Source organism: Lissotriton vulgaris, chromosome 12 (genome assembly GCF_964263255.1).
Source record: "Lissotriton vulgaris chromosome 12, aLisVul1.2, whole genome shotgun sequence".
NCBI lineage: Eukaryota > Metazoa > Chordata > Amphibia > Caudata > Salamandridae > Lissotriton > Lissotriton vulgaris.
Window position 1 is genome coordinate 391,834,712 of NC_141700.1, and position 25,619 is coordinate 391,860,330.

Here is a 25,619-nt window from a genome sequence, read left to right on the forward strand (position 1 = left end):
TACATACGGATGGGCAAATATTACAATACTGTAATTCAACTGGGTGGGATAATCCTCTCCTAGCAAATTTTTTATTGTATTACAGGACCAGAGGCTTCGTATTATGCGAGTTTAATGCTGATCAAATACCACAGAGGAAATATCACCCACCGATTTATAATAAAACTGCTTAAACGTAGACTCAGAAGACCAATCAGCAGAATGCATTATATCCTGAATAGTAGAACCTAACATAAATGTTTAAGAGGCCATAGCGCCCCGAACAGAATGCGCCCCAACACTTGGGTATTAATACCTGCTTCTTGCATAACCGATTGTAACAATCTGGCTATAGTAGCCGATGTAACAGGCATGTAAGGTTTTTGCACAGCAGTTAGTAATTGCACCACACCATCAGGTCGGATAGACCTGGTACATTCTTCATAGGCCTTGAGAAATTGAACTACACAGAGGGGTGCCGCTCGTAGTCGAATTTTGCAGGCGCATTGGGAGTCGAACCTTTGGAGGTGAACTGGACATATCCTGACCCTGGGATTGCTGCTGCTGACCCTGAACTGCTGCTGGACTCGGGGTCCGGGACTGCGAGGCCCATAGGGCAGTGCGTTACCAACATCACGCGCACCTGCCGCCTCTTCCCGTGACCCCTCCCTCCTTCCTCATTTAAGGTTGGCCCATCAAGCTATCGCGGGGCGCGCGGGAGACGGAGCGCAGGGCGAAGCCCGGGCCAAGGGCGGACCCGTTTCTGCCCGTTCCTGACCGGTCAGGACCGGACCGGGCCCCCCCTCTTGCTTCACACATTGTAAACTTACTATTAATTTTGTGAAACATGTCTGGGCGCGAACTGAGGAGCAAGTCATCAATTGTTGGAGGCTCAATTGTGGGAGGTATGGAAAAATTTCTAATTAGAGCTAACTCCCTAATTGAGACTGAAATCTCTGTATTGGAAAAACGTTTGTCACAGGAAATTACAGTAAATAAAAGATCCTCCCTGAGAGCAATTGCTAATGTTAAAACGCCAGATAGGAATCTGGATACCGCCATTACAGTGCCTTGCATAGCAGAGCAAGACATTACTTCTGGAGTGGAGGGGCATGATTCGCAGGACTTGGACATTCTAGTTAATGAAATTTTGCCCGAAATTAACTTAATCCTTGATAACCGTGTAATTACACCATCTGACCCCGGGGATACCATTAATAACACCCTGCCTCAAGCGACCAGAGGAGGGGCTATCCCTAAAAGGAAACTGGCTTATAATAAGAAAGATGGGAGTAAAGCTCAAATAGCAAAGAGACAGAGTGATAGCAATTCTTCAGTCAAGCTAACGGAGGGCTAAAAGAATCTGCAAATGGGTTGGTTGATTTAACTATGCCCCCCCCCCTCTCCCCTGTTACCCACTCGCGGACCCAGCCCGGTAACGACTTGTCTATTGAAAGCCTGGGAGTGCTATTTAAATCTATTTTCTTCCCCTTAGAAGCTAAAATGGAACAAATTGAACTTAGATTGGCAAATGTTGAGAAAGTTACATCTGCTTTATTAGCAAACTCAAGTATGGCCAACAAATCGGGCGTAGCCTTAATCCCTGCATGCCAGACTGGGGGGACAATATCTTCTGTAGATGGTGGAGCCCCTATTTCTAATAGTAGACCACCTGGTTTACCAGGCTTTAATCTTGTACAACAGGGACCCCTTAAGCAGATTTCCGCTCCCCTGCCCTTACCCAGTGGTAGTGTTAACCAGGGGAATGCTGATGACTGTAATCTTGCACCGCCAGCGTTAGTAAAAGAATGTAGAGTTAAAAGACCCCGATTACCAGACCTCCCACCCGAAGCCAACCGTTTTATGGTGGTTTTGGCGGGCGCTCCTGCTCTAGAAGAGGGGGAAGGAGAATCTTTTAGCTCGCTAAAAAATAAGGTTGTCAGATGGTTAAACTGGAATAGACCCTTGCCGGCTCACTTATCTAGTGAAATTATAATGGTAAGAAGGTTGCCCTGGTTGGGTAAGACAGCTAAGTCTATAAATGGGGACTGTATAACAGTTAATTTTAGAGACCCCCGAACTGTCTCCCACATTTGTGCTGGTTTTAATAGGTCATTTGACTCCACCATCCAGACACTGCCATTGTCCTTCTTTTTCCCCCCTAACTGCATGGCCTATGGAAGAGGTACGGATGATTGGACAATGGTTGACCGTAGAGGAAGAAACAGAAGATTTGATGGCAGAACAGCCCCTATGCCAACCCGCGTTCCCTTTTGCGATTATAATCGCTTTAGTTGTCTCGATGCAGTAGACTGACTACCCCCTGTTGCCCAGTTGTCATCCATGGGAGGAACCCCTGATTTGAATAAAGATGCACTGGAGGGTAGTATTGTGGAGCATCTGTCAACAGCCGTAGTTAAACTGGGGATAAATAACCAGTTGGCTTCTATTACCCCCTTGTGCGATGACCTTGTGGAGCATTCACTAACGTCAATAGTCCAATTAAGGACAAGCTGTGATAAACGATCCTATAGTTCAGATGCCCAACCACAAAATGTACCCCCTTTTATGCCCTCAGGGGAGCTTATAGGAGTAGAGGATGGCCATCATGGTACTGGGTATAAACTAATGAGCTGGAATATTGCTGGTTGGCGAAAAAAGGAAGAGACTCTTGGTTGGAGGGAGTCTGTTATTAATTACGACATACTCTGCCTCCAAGAGACGTGGTCTACGGTAGAGATACATTTTGATGGATATGTGTCTTATAATTGTTTGGCGCAGGAATCAACCATGGGTAGGGCTAAAGGTGGGCTGGTGATTTTATTTTCTGTGAACTTCCCGGTTCGAGTTAAATCCCATACCATCATTAGATTCCATTCACAAGTGCTCTGGTTGCAGCAAAGTGGGGGTCGAAACATCTTGCTAATTAACCACTATAATAATGTGTTTGACTCCTCTAGCTCCATAGTAGTTAACGAACTTGAGACTGCAGTAGATAAAATGTGTAGGGCCAATCGTGTCCCTTTTGATATCATTTGGGGGGGGATTTCAATATCTTTATGTGCCCCTTCTCTTTTATGAATGTCTGCGGTTTTTATGGGGCTAAAGGGGAGGACCGGGCCCACTTTGTTCATACCCCATATGGAGAGTCTCTTAATACACTTATGCTCAAACTAGACTTGTTAATCCACCAGCCGGCAAATGATAGGGAGGGTAACTCTGTCCCTACCTTCGTAGGGAGGAATGCAGCTTCTGTCATTGACTATTTGTTGGTCTCTGTAAATATCAGCTTTCTCTGTGCTATTCCGGAAATTGTCGATTTGGCTCTTAGTGACCATAATGGCATTACTATGTTTACGTCAATTTGGGGGAGGAAGGCTCAAGCCGCTCGAAGGACTGTGGCTGAAATAATTCCCTGTAGACAGAACGGCATCAGGATTAAATGGTGCGGGGACAATTCAGAGAAGTTGCTGATTAAAATCGTGGCAGCTAGTCTCCAGGAGTTGCAGCGCTGCCTAGATGTTAATACAGGCGCTTTATGTATTCTTGCCGACTTTGAGAAATTAAATGAAATAATTAAAAGGACTTTAACTATCACCAAGGCCAGTAGCACTAGGGTGACCGTAGGCTTGTTCGATGGGGCCTGCACGAAGTCCTTAAAGGAATTAAAGAAAGCCCTCTCAAGTTGTCCTAGGGATAGGGAAGTTGTTAAATCTCTTAGGGCAACCTATATAAACCATCTGAAAAGCAGGAAACAAGAGTTAAGGGAGGAAGCTTGGGACAATCTTTTGAAAGCGGCAGAGCTCCGGGACAGTAAGCTTTTCTGGAGTACTGTAAATAGCCCCTTCCTTCAGAAACAGGAATTCCCTGTATTATCTGCCCAGGTCAGTGAGGAAGACTGGGTTTTGTATTTCACTGGTATTTTTAACCCGGGCGGGGAAGATTCCATATGTTCTAGGGCTGTAGTCCCCGGCCCAAATTTACCCCTTAATATTACAACACTAGAGGTAGATAATGCTATCCGGAACAGCAAGGGAGGGAAGGCCCCTGGACCTGACGGGGTGCCGGTCGACCTCTATAAAGCTGATTTATTGTTATGGGGCCCTCTTTTGACCCAGGTTTTTAATGCGGCAGTAAAGGAATGCACTCCATCAACATGGGGCGAGTCCATAATTGTACCAATTTACAAGAAGGGAGATAGAGGCGAGGCTAAGAACTATCGCCCTATCTCCCTTCTAGACTCATCTCTGAAAATAATGAGCAGGGTGCTCTTGTTGCGACTGGAAGAGTGAGCAGAGGCCAATGGTATCGTTGCAGACTCCCAATTCGGGTTCCGCAAGGGCCTCGGTACCATCGAGCAGTGTATTAATTTAGATCTAATTATTGGTAAATTCACCCGAGCTAAGCAGGGCTCGCTATTCCTCTGTTTTGCGGACCTTACCAGCGCTTTCGATCTGGTGGACCATGCTTTATTGTGGACCACACTATTAGATCTGGGCGCCCCTGCTGCAATTATTTATTTTCTGGCTAGACTGTACAGTAAGTTGTCGGCCCAGATTCGATTTGGCCAAGCAGGGGAATGTACCAATAACATCAAGGTCAAATCAGGTATTAGGCAAGGCTGTGTCCTTGCCCCACTTCTTTTCTCCTTTTTATTAATGCCATGGATTCCGAGCTGAAACTGGTTAATGCTGATGCACCGCGTATTGAGGGCCAAGCGATCCCCGTACTGCTTTACGCAGATGATACAGTCCTATTATCTAGAACACTGGTTGGTCTGCAGATATTAATGGACAGTTTTTTTTGATTTTATCAAGGGGAGGAAACTAAAAATTAACAACTCGAAAACTTTTATCATGGCTTGTGGGAAGAAGGTAAGGAAGTTAAGATCATTCCAGTTTGAGGATCAAAAAATCGAAGTGGTGGACAAATTCTGTTACTTAGGCATTACTTTTAGTAATAATGGCACGTGGGCACAGGAGATACTTAATATTAAGGCTAAGATGGGCAAGGGTGCTTCAGGTGTTTTTAAATTCGCCTCTAAAATAGGAAGTCGTTGTATTTATGACATGTATGTATACCGACATAGATGTGCCCCAGTGGCACTCTATGGTTCGGGTGTCTGGGGACACTTTCGCCATGGGGATCTGCAAGTGGCGGAAAATGATTTTTTAAAGAGGCTTCTCTGTCTCCCAACCTCAGCCTCTAATGAGCTGTTTCATCAAGAGGTTGGGTTGGAATTTTTGACTGATCTAATAGGATTGAGACCATTATTGGCCTGGAGATCTATCTGGGCAAAGGATGAAACTGGTTTCACTAGGAGAATCATTAACGATTGCCTCCGCCTGGATAAATATAGTCTGATCCCATGGCTTAAATACGTTATAACATCATATAGGGACTTGTTTGATATGGATGTTTTTGCGGACCCAGCTTGCGCCACTGATATTTCAAAACAGGAGCTTAAACATGTTTACCTAGGGGTTAAAGCAAAATTGCGTAGTGAACCCAGCTGTCTGTTTGTAACACACCAATTTTATTGTTCAAATAACCTGGCATGCTATGGCTTTTCAAAGTTTTTAAAAGTGGTCACTAAGCAATCTCACCAGTTTGTCCTTACCAGACTAAGATTAGGTATTGTCCATAATCTGGTGGCTTTTCCCCTGACAAAAAAGCATACGTCAATCCCATGTCCATGTGACGGGACTTCGAAGCAGAGCACTGTGCACTTTTTGCTTATTTGTCCTTTGTATCTGTATCTCCGTATTGCCTACCTTAAACCGCTTTTTAAAAAATATTCTGTGTCAACTGTTAAAACTGCCATGAGGTTTTTATTTACACTTGATGTACCGGATGTGTGTTTTTTTACAGCGACTTTTATTCTGAAATCCGTGTCCGCTAGGAAAAGTATGGACTTTATAACCCAACTGTGAATGTATCATTTTTCGTAAAATTAGCTGCTATTTTCCCCTTTGTTACCTCTCCTTTCCTTGTGATTGTGATGAATTTTTTATCCTTCAATTTTATAGTTGTTATGTAATATGATGTATTTTCTTGTGTGCTTTTATGATTGTTTTTTTCAAATGATCGAATAAAGCTTTTGGAAAAAAAAAAAGAACTACACAGAGTTTCGAGATACCAGGAAAGGCATGATATTCCACACTACTTGACATTGTTTTAGTTCTAGAAGTAATGTTAAAAGAAACCCCCTCAGGAGTAAATACTCTGCCTGTAATGTCTAGAGCTTTAACATCGGAAGAGCATCTACATGCAGAGAGACATAACAGCATGGCTAGTTTGGAGGAAAGTTGCTTCCTAGTTAACAAATTATTGTGCAGCCATTGATTGAATAAGGAAAGAACTAGAGAGACGTCCCACAAGGAAGAATATTTCGGCTTGGGAGGATTTGCTGCTCTAATACCTTTCAATAGTTTGCATACTAGTGGAAGCATCCCTACTGGTTCGCTCTCAATCTGGGAATGACCAGCCAAAATGGCCGAACGGAAATTGTTGATAGACCGGTATGCCAGACCTTCAGAAGCCTTTTATGACAAAAAGTTTACAACATAGGGTAAATCTGCCCCACACGGGATCCACATGCTGTTTCACGCACCAAAGAAACCAACCCTTCCAGGTTGAAGGATATCTTTTCTTGGTTGATAAAGGCTGAAGCTCGTTCTGAAAATCTTGGCATTTGCCTACGTTCCCAGAAAGTCTCCTGGCCATCAGGGACAACTGCATCTCTCCATGAGGGCCCTGGAGCATTGTTGAGGACCACAGAATAATCCTGGGGGAGTCACAGCTCACCTTCAACAATATTGGGAACCAAGTCTGCGACTTCCACAGTGGAGTCACTAAGATCACCTCCACCCCCTGGCGCATTATCTACATGAACACCCAGGGAATCAGAATGAAGGGGAGAAAGGCATAATTCAGGTTCAGGGACCAGTCCTGGGAGAAGGCATCTGTCACCAGAGCCAACAGATCCGGCCTCCAGCTGCAAAACTTGGTCATTTGATGATTCAATCTGGAGGCAAACAGGTCGATCTCGCAATTTCCCCAGACCGCCTGTAGCCACTGGACTATCTCGGGCTGGAGTTCCCAATCGCTGTAATCCTTGAGATGCCGGGAGTTCCAGTCCGCCACTACGTTCGACTGACCCGGAAAGTACTCAGCTATGACCGAGATCTGGTGACTCAGGCAGTAATGCCAAAAGTCCTTTGCTATCTCTACTAGAATGGAGGACCTCGTGCCTCCCAGCTTGTTGATATACTGAACCGCTGAGATGTTGTCCATCCGCAAGAGGATGCAACACGAGACCCGTTTGGGTGACAGTGTCCCGATCGCAAACGACCCTGCTAGAAGTTCTAGACAATTGATGTGGAGATCTAGTTCGCGTAGGGAGCAACGCCCTCCTGTAGAAATATTTCCGCAACGAGACCCCCAGCGGCTGGCGCCGGACTCTATGACAACCTCCGGAAGGGAGCTGAAAATAGCTCTGCCGTTCCTCGCCTCCATGTGGCCAAGCGACCACTGGATCTCCTCCCATACCTCAGAGGAAAGAGGGACTAGGTCTGTTTAAGAGAGGCCCTTCTGCATATGATGAATATTTAGGTAAACAGTCAAAATATCGAGTTCTTAATTTCGACCTACACTAATATCGAGTTGCTAATATCGATGGGACAGAATATCGATGTCCAGAATATCGATGGCCAGAATATCGACCCTAAGGTAAGTAATATCGAAATTACTAATATCGATAGCATATATATCGACATTACTAATATCGATAGCATATATATCGATGTAAGTAATTTCGATTTACTAATATGTGTTAGAAATATAAGTTAAGTATTTAAATTAATTGTTATAATATTTGTTTAATATGTTTTTATAATTTAAAAATATATAAGAGTAAATAATATGTTTTACTACCACAGCGGGTTGTGGGTTTATAGGGGAATAGGGTGGGAAGTAATTTATTTGTAATTAAATAATTATTTTTCAATGATTAATTTATTTTGCAATTAAATATTAATTGGCAATTATTTATTTTAATTGATTAATTGATTAATTAATTGATAATTTATGTATATTTTTAACTAAATTATGTTTTACTACCACAGCGGGTTGTGGGTTTATAGGGGAATAGGGTGGGAAGTAATTTATTTGTAATTAAATAATTATTTTTCAATGATTAATTTATTTTGCAATTAAATATTAATTGGCAATTATTTATTTTAATTGATTAATTGATTAATTAATTGATAATTTATGTGTATTTTTAACTAAATTATATGTTTTACTACTGGAGCGGGTTGTGGGTTTATAGGGGAATAGGGTGGGAAGTAATGTTTTTGTAATATTAATTAATTTTGGGTAAAGGGGTATTTTTAGGGTTCAGGGTCAGTTTTCAGTTTTTGGGTAAAGGGGTTTTTTTTAGGGTTCAGGGTCAGTTTTCAGTTTTTGGGTAAAGGGGTATTTTTTGGGTTCAGGGTCAGTTTTCAGTTCTTTGGTAAAGGGGTATTTTTAGGGTTCAGGGTCAGTTTTCAGTTCTTTGGTAAAGGGGTATTTTTAGGGTTCAGGGTCAGTTTTCAGTTCTTTGCTAAAGGGGTATTTTTAGGGTTCAGGGTCAGTTTTCAGTTTATGGGTAAAGGGGTATTTTTAGGGTTCAGGGTCAGTTTTCAGTTTTTGGGTAAAGGGGTATTTTTAGGGTTCAGGGTCAGTGTTCAGTTTTTGGGTAAAGGGGTATTTTTTGAGTTCAGGGTCAGTTTTCAGTTCTTTGGTAAAGGGGTATTTTTAGGGTTCAGGGTCAGTTTTCAGTTTATGGGTAAAGGTGTATTTTTAGGGTTCAGGGTCAGTTTTCAGTTCTTTGCTAAAGGGGTATTTTTAGGGTTCAGGGTCAGTTTTCAGTTTATGGGTAAAGGGGTATTTTTAGGGTTTAGGGTCAGTTTTCAGTTTTTGGGTAAAGGGGTATTTTTAGGGTTCAGGGTCAGTTTTCAGTTTTTGGGTAAAGGGGTATTTTTTGAGTTCAGGGTCAGTTTTCAGTTCTTTGGTAAAGGGGTATTTTTAGGGTTCAGGGTCAGTTTTCAGTTTATGGGTAAAGGGGTATTTTTAGGGTTCAGGGTCAGTTTTCAGTTTTTGGGTAAAGGGGTATTTTTTGAGTTCAGGGTCAGTTTTCAGTTCTTTGGTAAAGGGGTATTTTTAGGGTTCAGGGTCAGTTTTCAGTTTTTGGGTAAAGGGGTATTTTTAGGGTTCAGGGTCAGTTTTCAGTTTTTGGGTAAATGGGTATTTTTTGGGTTCAGGGTCAGTTTTCAGTTCTTTGGTAAAGGGGTATTTTTAGGGTTCAGGGTCAGTTTTCAGTTTATGGGTAAAGGGGTATTTTTAGGGTTCAGGGTCAGTTTTCAGTTTTTGGGTAAAGGGGTATTTTTAGGGTTCAGGGTCAGTTTTCAGTTTTTGGGTAAATGGGTATTTTTTGGGTTCAGGGTCAGTTTTCAGTTCTTTGGTAAAGGGGTATTTTTAGGGTTCAGGGTCAGTTTTCAGTTTATGGGTAAAGGGGTATTTTTAGGGTTCAGGGTCAGTTTTAGGTTTTTGGGTAAAGGGGTATTTTTAGTGTTCAGGGTCAGTTTTCCCTACTGTTGCACCCACTGGAGTGGGAATAGTAATTATTGTTAAGTAATTATATATTATATATTATTTATTATTATTTTTTTTTATTAAATATGTATTATTATTTTTTTTAGCAATTATTACATATATTTAAATATGTTTAAGTAATTATTATGTATTATTTACAGTTTTTTTATGTTATTTTAAATGTAAAAAAAATCGATATATTTAACAACGATATTTTTTACATCGATATTAATTTTTCGATATTTTGGTACTTACCATGTTGTACATAGGGCGTCGATATTTTTGCTATCGATATAATTACGCCGATATTTGTGTAGGTCGAAATTCTGTCTGTCGAAATTCTGTCATAGATCCGAATATTTAACCTTTAAAGGGCTCGATAAGGGAGGGGCCCTGGAAAAATCACCTGAATGGCGGATGCCAGAAGACCCACTATTCTGGCAATCACCCTCAGTGAGACCATCTTTTTGGATAGCAGGGAGCAGAACTCCTTTTTGATATCCCGAAGTTTGGTGCGGGGAAGACTCAACTGATCAGTTTGAGAATTAATGACAAAGACTAGAAAATCTATCATCTGGGAAGGAAACAGAACCGTTTTGGATTCGTTGATCACGAACCCCAGATTTTGTAACGTAGCAATAGTCATGCGCAAATGTTGAACCGCCAAGGCTGGAGATTGCGCCATAATTAGTATGTCATCCAGGTAGATTATCATGCGAAGTCCCTGTTCTCTGAGGTATGCTGTCACTGGTTTCATCACCTTGGTGAAGCACCACAGCGCTGAGGAGAGTTCGAAAGGAAGGACCAAATATTCAAACCATCGGTTCCGCCATTGAAATAGCAGGAACCGGCTCAGGGGAGGAAAGATGGGAATGGACAGATAGACGTCCTTCAGGTCTAGACGGAACATCCAGTCCCCCTGTTTCAGGAGATCCACCAACAGATGGGTGCCCTCCATCTTGAAATGTTTGTAAGTCATATAATTGTTGAACTCCTTTAAATTGAGTACCAACCTGTAACCTCCGCCTTTCTCCTGTACCAGAAAAATATGGCTGCAAAAACCACCAGGGCCCTTGTCGCAATACACTATTGCGTGTTTCTGCAGCAATTCTTCCAGCTCGGAATCTATAAAATTGCACTCTTGTTGGGAAAAAGAAAGCTGCCTGGGGTGTCTGTCCTGATAAGGGACCTGAAAGAAATATAGATGAACCCTGAATTGTCTGCAATATCCAAGCATCCTGAGATAGTTGAACCTAATTGTGATTGAAAACTGAGTACGACCCCCCAAGGGTAGTAGAAATTTGTCTGGAGCTCTTAACTGAGGACTCAGGGGCTTGGATACCCCCACGATATGCTCCTCTGTTGAAACTCCTCTTGTTGAAGCGTTGTCTGGTGGGGTAGAAGGTTCCCACATGGGTGGAGTCTCACTCTCCTCTGCCTCAACTGAAGTCTCCTCTCTGAGTACCTTGGGAGAATTGACGGCCAAACATGCGTCCTCTGCCTCGTCCGGCCCTGTTGAAAACACCAGCCTGAAAGACTATTTTGATACCCGACTGTGCTTTGTCAAGAGTCGTGAAGGTGCCCACATACTTGGCCATGTCTTTGACGAAACGTTCCCCGAACAGGTTACCGTCCCCCAATGGGCCCTGGCTCCACTGCAGCCAATTCTGTGAGATTGGAGTCCATGCACATAAGGAGTGATTTGCACCGCTCCGTGGAGATGTCGCAGTTAGCGTTACCCAAAAGGCATATGGATCTCTGTGTCCACCCAGCCAGGACATGGAGATCCACTGCCGTACTGGATTCTTGCGCCTCTAAGGCCATTTCTAAGATCTTTGCCCGAGGACCCACTACATCTATGAGCTTGTCCTGGCACCCTCGCCAGGCGCAATCAATACCCTTCTTGGGATCTTTGGCAAACTTTTTCAAGAAGGTTAAAAGACTAGAGCCTATATCTGGGGTTTCTGCCACCTTATCAGAAATATCCAGACTGGGACACTCTAAGGGGAGTCTGTTCCGCACCTCCTTGTCAAAACTTTGGCGAAGATTGTCAGGCAAATATGCCGCAACCTCGGGGCGGGTAACCAGTCAGACGAATTGGGGTGAACTATATCAGCTGGGTTAAAATTGAAGGGAGTGTAGATGACTTGAGGTGTTTTCACATTTTTTGACTTCTTGGCCCTCTTCTTGGGGTAGACTCGTCCGGGGTGACTGTTCCTGTGGTATCTGTGTCTGTATCAGTGTCTGGGATCTTGGATCTGCCGGTGTCTGGGGCAGGTAGTGAGTAGAGGGTGGAAGAATAAGGCCAGGATTTAGATTGGGGCTCTAAAGTCGAGACGTCTTTGGGAGGTTCTGCCGGAGCAGTGAAACCATGACGTTCTGCAAATTTTTCTAGCTGTTTCGTTATTGGTTTCAATGCCGTAGCTAGTGCTTGCTGCACAGTCACAGGAACTGCTTTCTCAAGGGCCTTGTTGACCGACTCCTGGTCCGAGGCTTTTAGGGCCTCAACAATGTTGTCTTCTAGGGAAGGGGTTGCCACTTCCTCATATAAGTTATCATCCTCTTCATAAGTGACCCAATCCTCCATTGGGGGTCAAAATTTGTATATATATTTTCTCATGAGGTGAGACACTGAGGGGAGTAAGAGGGGGGAGCCAACCCATAGCACAAATAGTCAAGCAAAGGTACCTAGCTCCTCAGCATAAGCTGGAGCACTGTTCTTACAGCCCCCAGGGCGTAATTGGAGCCAAACAGCAACATTCTGTAAAGGAGGTGTGCACCCTCGAGGCCCAGAACGTTCTGCCTGCCAGCCAGGCGTAACAGGTGTTGCTCGGTGGGGATTGAGGGAGAATAAGCAAATTATAATGAAAAACAGGCAGTAGCGGCGTGCGTAGCCCAAACCCTACTAGAAAATAGTCCAATTGGGCTACGCACGTCGCAACCTAAAGAAACGAAAGAAAAACCAAAGGGAAAGCTCCTCGCGCGTTCGGCTTATGAGGGGAGACTCTGCGCATGTTAATACTCATGCAATCCACCGCCATAGGCAGCCCGGTACCAAGCAGCGCCCCAGCGGGAGTATGAAGAAAGCCGCGCGAGCGACCGTAATCGCTAACTGTAGTCCCGCTTTGGCAGGAAATTCAAAGATGCTTTAGAAGCCATGAAACCACATACTCCCGATGGCAGCTGGAGTGCGGAGGCACTTCGGGAAAACTAGCGCGAGGTTCGCGCTGATATAACAATGTAGAGTACAGTCAATAAAATCAATACCAGAATACAGAGTAAGCAAAGCAAAGCAAACACAACACAATAGTTGCATTCAATCAATTAAAGAGCGGCGCATGCCTAATCGAGATATAACAATTCACATATCTTAATCAAAATGCCAAATGACAGAGAAATACACTTAACTTCCTGCGGGAACAGCAAAGAAAGAGGCTCATGGACTAGTTATGGTGGCTTTTATAGGGTCATACAGGAAGTGACATATGACTAAAGCATCATGGGATGTGTAGTTGGTTTTAAAATACAAAAACGTTTTCATTGGCTGCTGTGAGTGGCAATAAATAGAAAGAGAAGCATAATACGAAGCCTCCGGTCCTGTAATTGAATTGTGGAAAGAATATTGCCATGCCAGCAAATCTACATGTTTACAAGTTTTGAATCTTCGTGCTAAAATTTGCTTTGGCACAGATTTAAATAGCCATGTAAGAACATGCCTCTGACCACACAAACTTTTCTGAATATTTTGCAAAAAAATAACATGTTCTATTAAATTAAAGTATAGATATTTTTCGTTTTTTTAATACAGTTTTTTTGTGACCTTAAACAAGTTAAACTATGTAACAAGTATGCTTAATTGCTCAGCTGACAATTCTTTTTGTTTATATAATCCTATCTGTCATACCGTGTTTTATGGCCATGGGGCGGTCAGAGGCTAGTGTGGTTGAACCGTTGGGGTTGAGATTGATTGCCACTGGTGTCCTCGGGCCCATCCAACTATGGCTCTGCCAACTGAGCTAAGACCAATCCCTTCCACACTTCAATTTCAGGGTAGCATCGGGGACCAGTCACAGCCTTCGCAGGAAAATAGTGTGGCTTTGCTCGAGCTGAGAGCTCGACAATAAAATGAATGTCCAGCCTATTGCTTATTTTTGAAAGAAGGAAAGTACTTTATTAACACAGTTGTACTAAAATCAACACTTCTATGAATACTCAAGTCTGTGACTCCGTGCACTTTCTCATGTATGTGCTATACCCACCAACTCCATCTCTGTTCACTCCCAGGCTATCTCCATAAGTTCTGGCTTCTCACTGACTCTAAGGGCTGATTCAAGCTCAGGAGTGTTTTGGTTACCCACAGTTTAAAAATGCACTCTGCTTTAACCCCTTCACAAGTGAGGTGAGTTCTCACAGGTCCATTTGCTGTGGCCACGCACCCCAGAGTGGCTCACCCATGCCCTCAAAAGAGCCATGGAGAACTGGCAAGTCTGTGCCTGTGTTTAGCGGAGCCGGGTTCAGGCATTATTCAGTAGCACATCTGCCTAGCTTCTCTGGGGATCTGTCCTCAGTCAATCTGATGAAGCGGCTCTACAAGAGAAGGTACAACTCGCAGGTTGGATGATCGGTATCATAACAATTTGTAACTGAAGGAAGGTGCAGTCTGGTTAGTTCTCAGCAGTTTCAGTCCCAACTGGTACGTCTGTGTTAATGCAATTACAGCCTTGATGTTCCTTTGGCAATCACACAATCGTGGTGTGGCAGTTCCATCCAGGAACTTGAGTGAAAGTCTAGGGGTGCACAGTCACAATTGCCCCTCCCAAACTGCTCTAGTGCAGCATGATATGTTGTGGGGGCCCCACCACCCCACAAGGGATGCACTGGACCTTGCAGTTTCCTGGACACTCTCTCATCCAGGGTCAAGCAGGTTTCTTCCTCTCAGCTGGCAGAAAGGAAGCCAGCCACCTCAGTACAGGTTCACAGTTGCTCCGGCAGGAAATCCATACTTGAGGTGATGTTCCTGCAACTCTGAGAGACTGGCTGTCAAGCGGCCAATAGTCCTGGTTGAAGAGCCGTCCTTTGAGTTATCTGCAGGCACTCGCTTACTTGGCCTTAAAGGAATTGGACCTGGAACAAAGTGTGGTGATTTGGCTCCAATTCGTGACACCATATCTAGACATTGGATGGGGTAGTACTTGTTTTAGTTGTTCTTTCCAGGTTGTTCTGCAAATATAGCCTTTTTGTAGAATAAGGTTTCTCATCATAGGTAGCACTGAGGCTGTCTCTGTCCTGGACCACCCACAGCAGAGGCACAAAAGAGGTATGGAAATTCTGCATCTGGATATTATCAGTCAACTGAAGGGCTTTCATCACATAGTCTGCATTCCCATCTCTCAACCATATGACTCATCTAGTGGTAGTGCTCAGGAACACTAATCATCAGCTCCTCTTTATCCAAAAGGCTCATATAATTTTTAAAGCAGCCCTATCTCTGTTTGCTTATCTGAGTCTCCTCCTTCCAGCTACAGGAAGGCAAGTGCTGCACACTACCGACGTTTGGGAGCATAGGCCTCACCCACTATCTTGAAAAACAAAGAAGAAATCCAGCCTCCAATTCCAGCTATAAAATATAGTCAACAGTATATGAAATATGTTCTATTTATACTTTAGGTTGTTCTTTTTCCCTTATTCTCCTGGATAATCAATAAACATGCAGGACATAAGTAATATACATTCAACTTTCAAATGATCAAAAGTATACAAGTTGTATGTTTGATTGGTGTCTCAGAGCCACCAGCACTAGAACCACTGGGACACCAACCAAAGATTAAAACCTGTATAAGGTGACTCCTATATGTAGGAAAGAAAAAAGACAATTTATACTATGTATAACAGATGAGTTCTTGACAAACTTTTGAAATTTGATCATTCTTGCTAATCTGTCTTTATGACCCTTTTTGGAGTGGTTTGTTAAGGATGTTCCATGTTATGGCTCTATACACGCTCACGGCGAGCTTGAATCCAGTGGCACAGTAAGCACAGAACCCACGTCTGGGCATAACCTTCCCACTTAAGGCAACAAAAGCAAAAAGAACAAACTATGGACAGAATGTTGCACAAATCAAACAATCCACCCGAGCCACAGATCTGGGTTTAATCCATCATTTTTTTGCTCACCACTCCACCCCAGTTTGGACCCTGCCTTATGCAAATCAGTCTTGACCCTGCTCTCCATGGGAAGAATCCAGCTTGAACTGCCAGGAAAGGTCCTCCCTAGGCCAGAAACAAGTACCCTGGGACCAGTATCGGAGTATCAACCCTCATCAGCCAGGCTTGCATGAATCCAGTGGCACAGGGAGCACGGAACCCCCGCCTGGGCATACCCTTCCAACTTAGGGCAACAAAAGTAAAAAGAACAGATGATGGACAGAATGCTGAGCAAATGACTTGCAATTTAATGGCTTGTGTTGTAACAACGCAGTCATTGTAACAATCGAGGTGTAATTGCATGTGCTGTAAACGCTGTTTCCCACAGGCAGGAAGCACCAAATGACCAAAGTAAAAAAAGGCAACTTTCTAAAAGTAAAAAGACAAGAATATGGACGGAATGCTGAAAAAAATCAAACATTCACCCCCAGTCACAGACCTGGGTTTAATCAATTTTTTTTGCTCACCACCCTACCCCAGTTTGGACCCAGCCATATACAAATCAGTCTTGACTCTGCTCCCCTTACAATTTCCAGAGGACCAATTTGCTTTCACCAAGAAATTAATCAAAGCTGGTTCCCTGGTGTTAAGTTGAATGGGAGTCTAGAAGGTTATCTTCTTTAATTAAAAAAAACAGTACAATATAAGTTACAGTGTGGTTTCTTTGTATAGGTTGATTGTATGAACCACAGAAAAGGAAACATAATTAGAATTAGACTCAAAACAGAATTTTTAGAGGCCAATGAATCGAAAAATCTCACAAAGGCTTAGGGCCTTATTTAGAGTTTGGCGGTCCAACCTCCTGGGGACCACATCAGCCCCCGCCAGCAGCCCACGGCGCTGGTGGTCCAACGACCGCCATATTACGAGTCGACCATGCGACCAGTGGTGGTGAGTACTATTACTAAATATATTGATGCCTGTGTGTGCATTTCAACAGAGTATTTGTCAGATACACACATATGCATGATACGTGAAACAATACCATATACCTATTACCAGAGTTCGGCCCATATGTGGGCAGTCCTGGCAATGGGTATATGGTACGAAAAGGACTCACCTGGAGACCGCCTCACACAGGGTCGTAATCCTTGTAGTAAAGATCCTGCTGTGAAGGTTGGGACCGGGTAAAAGGGATCAACGTTGGAATCTGCCTGAAAGAAGATAAAAAAATAAAAAGAATTCTTCATCACCACCTTGAAGTAGGCAGTTGGACCGCCGTGGTCCGCTCTTGGAACAGGCAACTCCTAATACGCATAGCAGTGTAGCTCCCCTGCACTGCCCTATGGCGGCTACCTTTCACCGATTGTGAACCCGGCTGTCGGCATTCTGCTGGCTATCTCGGTGGTCCAGCAGCACGCTTTGCAAAGTTGATCCACCCTACTCATAATACGGTGGTCGGACCCCCGAGCTCTCCACACTCAGACTACCACTACCGATATGGAGGTCAACGGGACCGCCAAACTCATAAAAAGGCCCTTAATAAAGTATGAATGCTAAACAACCTATGGAAACAAATGGACAATTTGTTATAGATTAATACACATCAGATAGTTGCATCAGTAATGAAGTAAAGAATTATCATATGTGATGAATATAAGCAACAGTGTAGTTGGGCATCAATCAACAATATGTGGATTGAAAAGAAAAGGAAACAAGTGGCAATTTATAAAGCCATTTATGTATGTTTGGAGGCTATAAAGTTCACGAAGAGTGTATCAAGCCTTACCAAACAACTGACAATCGGGACTCTGGTACTAAAAATAGATGTGATAGGATGCCCATGAATCAAATGAATCAAAACAAAGAGTTGTATCATCCTTGATCTGGCAGCTTTGTACAATTAGAGTAATTTGCCCTACTGAGGGCCTGATTATGAGTTGCGTGGTTAATTCTGATCTGGCCTTAAACCCCCTCTTTACATCAGTGGCGCCTCCTCCACTAAGGTAGAGGAGAGCCGCCCCACTGCTCTATTAGCAATACAAAAAGTAAAAATAAAATAATAATAACAAGACGTTATTATCATTTTATTTTTCTATGCAGGACTCTGAGTCAGGTCGGTGTGGGGTTGGGCCGAGCTCGCCAGAGCAGAGTGAGGAGTGATTTGCACTCCTTAAGTGCACATGACTGTTTGGCTGGCCCTCTTGGGCTGGCCAAACATTCATGCGCACTTAGCATGTTCTCCACCTGGCTGTGTTTCACAGCCCGGTGGAGAATCTGCCCAGGCTTCCAGCCACTGCCTGAGCGGCCAAACAGGCCCCTCAGACCAATCACGATGCAGCTCATGCAGTCTCATGATTGGCTGGGAGAGTCCAGGAGCCTGGGTGCTTCCGGTGCTGAGAGAAGAGGACGGAGGAGAGACGTGCGATGGCGGCAGGGAAGGTACGTTTATCTTACTTATTTTTTCATCCCCCCCGCCCACAACCTCTGTTCCGAAGCAGCCGCCACTGCTTTACACACAGGTTGGAATTACAAGTTGTTATGTATTTAACCCATCTGATAATTATCGGATGCGTTAAATAGCTCAGCCTTCCTTACATTTCTGCAGGTCAAACCGGCTGTATTTTAATGAGGGAAAAACCATACGGTGTTTACTGTACCATGTGAAGTTTGGTGCGTTAAACACCAAAATCTGCATGTTCTTCTCCAATAACTCGTGATAGGTGGTATTTATCTCACTCAATAAATACCTGTGTTATTGTTGTTTAAAATGTGCAATAAATACCATCTATACTCCAAATCAGGGCCAACGAAAACGAACACATCGAAGAAGCAATACAGATTAGTTTGTGAATTACAGTTGCATAATCTGTTTACCATATAAATGGAAGAAACATCTGACCATACTCTTTCTGTGCATTCTGGACAGGGTTATATTCTCATATTCGGATAAAATATGTAATATTAGTGCAAGGTGCAAAGGGCAGTGTATCTTATATAACAATACACAAAAAATCGTCCTTCAGGGAAATCATTTCACATAGCAATCAGAACCCACCTGATTCACAGAATTGTCTCTGGTTTTGTAAACATTGATATATATACATATTACAATAAGTTACACTTTTACATATGTGTGTGGCAGACTGCTTATGCATTTCTACTTGATAAAGAAAGTCCACTTAAGTGCCAAGCCTCATTGGTTATTCTCCTTTTGCATTTTGTGTGTGTTTTTTTAATTTAGCTGTATTTTTGGGCTCCGTCAATGTTGCATGTTTATGCAACACATTCATGGACAGTTTCACTTTTCAGAATTTTAAACTTTGAATGGCTGTTGCAAATGTTTGCAAAAAAATCGCTGGCTTGTCAATGCCAGACTTGTGTGCCAATACTTGTGTTCTGCTGTTAAATGGCATCAGTTACTTTCCTATTTTCCGGTGAGGTTCTTTTGTTTTGAGCCACTGTGAGGCTTAGTGCTTATAAACGCCTGTGCAGCCTGGCAGAGTCTCCTAGAAGCGCCCCTCCCCCATCTGTTTTGAGGGGGAGCTCCCGGGTCGGAGGAAGGTGCGGCGCCTGCAATGCAGTGCCTGCATACCTGGTGCCACATCAGTGCTCCTCCGATGTAAAATCCCCTGGCTGGTGCGCGTTTTTGCTCGGCCGGATCTCTTGGCCTGTGCGTGAGGGAACACAATAGCTTCTGTTTGGGCTGCACGGCTGAGTGGGCACCAAGAAGGATGTTATTGCTGTTCCAGTGTAACATCTAAACCTAAGGCATGCAATGAAACAGATGTTTACAGCATAAGGGAATTAAACTACCGGTGAGCCTGCCAGGCTGGAGGGCAGGTATCCAATGGTGTCCAAGTTCGATGCAAGTGTTGCAGCACTTTACATTGGCACTGGGCTTGCATATTGTGCTCTTGGAGGAGTGGGGGCTTTAGACACCAGATAAGACTGACCCCATTCAAGCTTCAAACCTGTGATAATGTTGGGTCAGTGACCCTGCGAGTGGTGTGCACGCACGCGCTGCAAAGACGCTAGAAGAAAAGAAAAAAAAAAGCCTGCGAGTGGTGCGCGCGCATGCACTGCAAAGAATTTAAGGAATGCAGCAGGCACAGTGCGGGGCTGCTGTTCGATTCCGATCTCCCTAGGCCAGGGGAGACAGAAGGCGGGACATGCACCTGTCATTGGCCAATTGCTTGCTGTCTTTCTTAGAAAGACACATGCAAAGGCCAATAGTGAGTGAGCAACAAAAAAAATACACGCACGAGCATGAGGTCCAAGTTGGAAGTCTTTAGAAGCCTGGCAGTGTAGCGCATGCGTGCTGGCTCAGGCGAGACCTAAAAAGGACAGTGTGCAAAGCATAGTACCTGGTAAGTACCTTCAAAATCTGCATGTTGAGCCCAATTTCTTTCTACTGTGAGGCCGTCTTCCTTCAGTATGTTTGTGAATAGTCACTCTATCTAACGTCACCAGAAACTCAGTCTATGGATCAGAATTCATATAATCTGTTTGCTCTGTCAGATCACTACTGTATCTGACCGATTAGTGTGCATTTGGAGAAAAATGGATAATGAAAAGTGCCAAATATTTTCATGAAAGGTTCCAAAATGCACCTGATACATAGGTTCATTCTAGTCAATGGATGATATTTCTATGGATTTAAGGCATTAAATAAATTGCTGGTACCTTCTGAACTTTTTTGTTAGGGTATTTGTGCTCATTTTGCTTACTATGCCTACGGTCGGGCATTGCCAGTGTGATGTTTAGTGTCAGCTTTGATATTAGGTTCAATCTTTATTGGTAATTTTGATCCATGCTCAGTGTCAGACCCAGTTCTGGGGTCCAGGGCATGATAGCATGATAGCAGCCACTAGGAAATCCCTGGCTGTTTTGTTCCTTAGAAAAGTGTCCTAGAGGCAATTAGCATAACCTCTCCATAAGCTGGTACTTTCTTTTACAAATCCCAAAACATTAAAAGATTAATGATGATTGCTGCTTGCTTTAATTGACAACGTTTCAAGAGTATGATGCCTTGATATAAAAGCAGCAATGCGATAACGTGCAAATCATGGTGTAAAATGTTTTTTTCCCTGTGTTTAGCTTGCGGGACAATAAAATCTCTGATAAAGGGATTGGTAGACTCCTCGATCAAGCTCTTCACTGGCAGAACTTTCAGAAGATAGCGTAAGTAAAATGTGGAAACCGGATTGGTTACTGCTGGGAGAGGAGACTTTTCGTATTTTGAAGGTGAGCAAGCTGCCCCCTACAGCCTAGGATGACACTCAACTGCACACTACAGGGGATATACAGGGGAAATGCCTCGGTATTTCGTTACCAAGTATACCAAACATCCATTAGCATTGTTGGCGCCTGGTCAGACAATATTTTTTGGCCCCCCCCACTGACCACCTCCGCCACCAGGGCTTGACTGGGAACCGTAATCGGCTTCGCTGATTTTGTTACAGGGGGCCGATATTGCTGGCCCCAATATCAAAACGGCCCCCCAGGGGCACAAAACCGGCCCCCACCCTGGCGGCCCACTGGGGAAACGCCCAGTGCCCACTATGGCCAGTCCGGCCATGTCCACCACGGATTCCCACACCAACACCTTTTAACAGTCTCCATAACTACTCTCTCTTAGATGCATATTTAATTAGTTTTATAGTGTCACTCATACAAGCAAAGGGTGTCATAGCACTTTACATTACACACACATTACAGAGTCAATCAATCATAGATGTGCAAATAAATATATAGGAAACATTACATAACACAGAGAACTATAAGGGGTAGGATTTATGTCATCCATAGGTATGGTGGTGGTAGGCAGTATAGTTTAGGGAGGCTTGGTCTGGAGAAGCACAAACTCTGAATTTAAACCGTAACACCATGGCTGGGGGTTCTCTTTGATAATCAGAGTTGATTTCCACCCAAATGAACCCTTTGTGCAACGTGAGGATAATGAAAGACTTGGGGGAAAATCAATATGCTCTAATCTATACTTGAAGTCTGCATTTCAGCTCGTCGATGACGGTTAATAGCTCTCTGTTCTATATTATGATGTAAACTTATAAACTACAAGTAACAAAAGGAAGTCTCTGAGGAAAGCAATAACCCACTGGCCTATTTACCTTATATTCACTTTTTGATCTGCATAGTACACTTTCTTTGCAACAGGCATATTTACACTCTGTGCTACCTTAAAATGAATCAGAACTTCCACTAGACAAAACTCCAGACTCTCTCTAGGAAGTATATTAATCAGTGGAGTTATCTTGACATTTTTATTGTTGGCTGAAAATTGCTGAAGGCAAGGAACGCGGAAGCAGGTGCTTTTAAAAACAATATAAACTAGCAAACAGGCGCCCCTGAGCGGTCAGAACCCGGTGCCGCGGCACCGGTCACACCGCCCTGGAGCCGACCTTGGATCCATTAGAGGAGATGGGAGGGGGGGGGGAATGGATATAACTGTAAAATCACATCAGTCCTTGATGTTAGAAGATATGTCAGGAGTGATGCTCTGCCAACTGCTGCCCAGTTTTTTATTCACTCCTTTAATGGTATTGTGCTTATTGATAACTGTATTGCTGTTACTTATTTACCTAAAAATAGGGATGTGCAGCTTTTTTAGCATTTTCATTGTAATATATGCTCTTCCTTACAACTGTCACATGTTTGCAATTACAATTATGTATTTTATATATGAGATATATGCTCGTCCTGCATATTGCTGGTAAGTGTATCACAAAATAAAAACCAGTTTAAAGAAAAAAGATAGCGTAAGTAAACCCAGTAGAAAGTGTGATTGGCGCTCATATGTACTTGCTTAATTTTCAATGCTGAATTTGGCTCCAGGTGTGGCCCGCCAGCACTCATTATTCCATAACAGATTTTGAACCAGAGCAAGAGAGGGAATCCTATGGGCTTTGAAGCCCATAGGATTCAATAGCAAATACTGATTCGGTATTTACCGAATCGGTAAAAATACCGAATTTCAAAGGGGGACAGGGTGTCACTTTGACACCCTGTTGCACCCCTGTAACTGGCTTGTGCGCCATGTGGCACACAGACATGCCCTTAGGGCATGTCTGTGTGCCACATGGCACAGGTGTACATGCACAGGTGTGCATGTACACAAGAATTCGTTATTTATCATGCAATTGTATTACATGGTAAATAACGAATTCTAAAGGCCCTGTAGCACTGTTCGAAGTGCTACCTACATACGAAAATACAGATTCGGTCATTTTACAGATCGGTAAATTTACTGAATCAGTAAAATTTACCGATTCTGTAATTTTACAGAATCAATAATTTTACCGATTTGGTAAAATTACCGATTCGGTAAAATTACCGAATCTGTATGTTTTCAGTGCCCCTACATACCAATGTCAAAATACCGGTCGGAAACGGCCGAAAATCGGTATTTTCAGCCGATTCCGACCGGTATTTTGACACCTACATCTGGCCCAGTGTCTTTTACTTATGTTTATGCAGTGGATGTGTGTGGTGTGAAGTTGGATTATGTGGGTTGGATTGAAATTGTTAATTGTCGAATTATGTGACATGGAATAGTGTGGTGTGGAGTCAATCAAGCAGGGTTCATAAAGTGTGGCTACTCACCTGTGAGGGTCTCAAGGTGCTGGGGGGGGGAGAAGAGACAGGGGGGTATTCTGATCCATCTGAGCGCTGGGGTTCAGTCGAAGAGTCAGGTTTTTAGATCCTTCCAAAATTGGGCCAGGGACAGGGATTGTCTGAAGTGGAGAGGCAGGTTGTTCCAGGTCTTGGTGGAGAAGTAAAAAAAGGATCTTCCTCCGGTTCTAGTCTTGTGGGTCCGAGGTACGGTGGTTAGGGTCCGCTGGGCAGAGTGGAGGCATCTGGTGGTTACATAAGAGGCAGGGAATAGGGATGCTGGTCCTTTGTCAAAGAGGGCTTTGTAGGCATGTGTGAGGAGAATGAAAGTGATTATTTTGTTGACTAGGAGTGAATTTTGTTGTGGAATTATGTGGCATGGTGTACAGTGGAATTATGTGGATAATAATTATGTGGGATTGAGTGTACTGGATTTATTTAGAGTGGAATTGAGTGTCATGGAGTGTGATTATGTGTATTAGTATGTTGCGTTGTGGCGTGGTATGTAGTGAAGTTTAATTATGTGGTATGCTGTTGAATTTTGTGGCATGATGTGGAATTTTGTGGTGTAAATTGGATGTATGTATTGTGTAATTGTGTCGAGTTGGATTATGCGGTTTGTTGTCAAATTGTGTCTGTGGTGTGAATAGAAATGTGTGGAGATGAATTGTGTGACGTGGAGCTGCGTGGTACTGTTAGTGAAATTATGCTGATGGGAATTATGTGACAAGATGTGGTGTGTATTTAAATAGATTGTTGCTATGTGGCATAGTGGTTTTAAGTGGGGTGTATTGATGTAGTATTGAGTAGAGTGTAATTATGTTTTTGTGGCTACCTGTTGGTCATCATATTCTAGTGTCCTCTCGTTTGTCCTGCTTTAGACGACTTATTTTCACATTCTGCTGGTATCTGTTCAAGCTAAAATCCTCTGTAATTGTTTTAAAGATGCTCAGTTGATCAACAAACCATTAGTGTTTTAGGGCAGGCTCAGTCATGTTAGTATGTAGGGAGGAAACAATGCTCAACATAAAGCAGATAACAAATGCCCTCTCTTTATGTTCTGCTCTACTAAATTAGTTGCCACACTAAGAGAAATTAAAGTGTGCTCTGTTAACTTGGACACTGCGATAGCTGACCTTGCAGTTCATTTTAAAGTGCTTTAAAGAATTGATGAGCACTCACACTATACGTCCCTAAGAAATCACAGTTCTGAGGGATATAGAGAAAGTGTGAAAACATCATTGCAACTGGCTTTACAAGATTTGGGAAGTGCTATGCCATATCCAGCTTTATGAAATATGATTATAATTAAGAAAGTTGGCAGAGTTCCCTAGAGAATTCTGAGGCAATTATTTTCTGGGAAACTGACCTAGTGTTTGATTCCTGGTCTTTATCTTAACAGGGCTATTTCCTTCCTGGAGCACCCATTAAACATATTGCACATGGTGTGAACACTTTGCAATGAACTGTAGTTAAGGGCAACAAAAGGCTGATTTACAGAAAGCGATCACAAAGGATGAACAATTACAAACTTTGTTTGCAATGTTTTACGGCCTGAAAAGATTCTTGTTGTAGATACAAGCTGTATTTAAGATCTATAGCAACACCAGGCAGTAAACTACATTCCCATTAATCACGGTATGTTAAACAGGAGTGGTTTTTAGGTTTTGACTGGCCATGCGCTTTGCGCATGTGCCAAAAAAACCTCTTGAGTTGTGTGTGTGGCTTTGGGTCGGCCCTCGTCATTGATTGGCTGGCTCCGTAAACGGAGCCTTGCCATTGGACGAGGGGCCTGTCCGTCAATGCCGGACCAGACACGGGGGCGTTCCCGACATTCTTTGGCTTTTGCCGACGTCACGCGACGTCAGGCGAAAGCCGGGAACGCCCCCGAATCTGGGCCGGCATTGACGGCACCGTGGTCTCCTCTTCGCCTCTCCTCCCCCTTTCGCCGTCGCCCGAGGGATTAGATGAGCCAAGATGCCCTCTTCGGAGCGCTGGAATGAGTGCTGTGTGACCACCACGTCTCGGCTCGGTGCCCTCACTACCCTGACCCCTTCACACTGATAGAATCCGGATAGGAAGTTCCTGCCTGTTGTTATTGAAACAGCTGTTTAATTTCTACAGTGGATTGGTGGGCGGCTGTTCGGATGTGTCCGTAGATGACCTTGAAGTCCGTGACTTAAATTAATCTTTCGAAGATAAAGGCACATGAACAGCCCCCTCGTAAC

General features: G+C 43.5%; 1 protein-coding gene across 2 annotated transcripts in view; it reads left to right on the forward strand.

The window, feature by feature from the left end:
* Positions 1–25,619, forward strand: part of NOD2 (nucleotide binding oligomerization domain containing 2) — a 322,787-nt gene that overhangs the window by 178,819 nt on the left and 118,349 nt on the right. For both annotated transcript variants that reach the window (XM_086945155.1, XM_086945154.1), the window contains exon 5: positions 20,860–20,943. In XM_086945155.1, the coding sequence (XP_086801281.1) occupies positions 20,860–20,943 (84 nt within the window). The remainder of the gene's footprint in view (positions 1–20,859; positions 20,944–25,619) is intronic.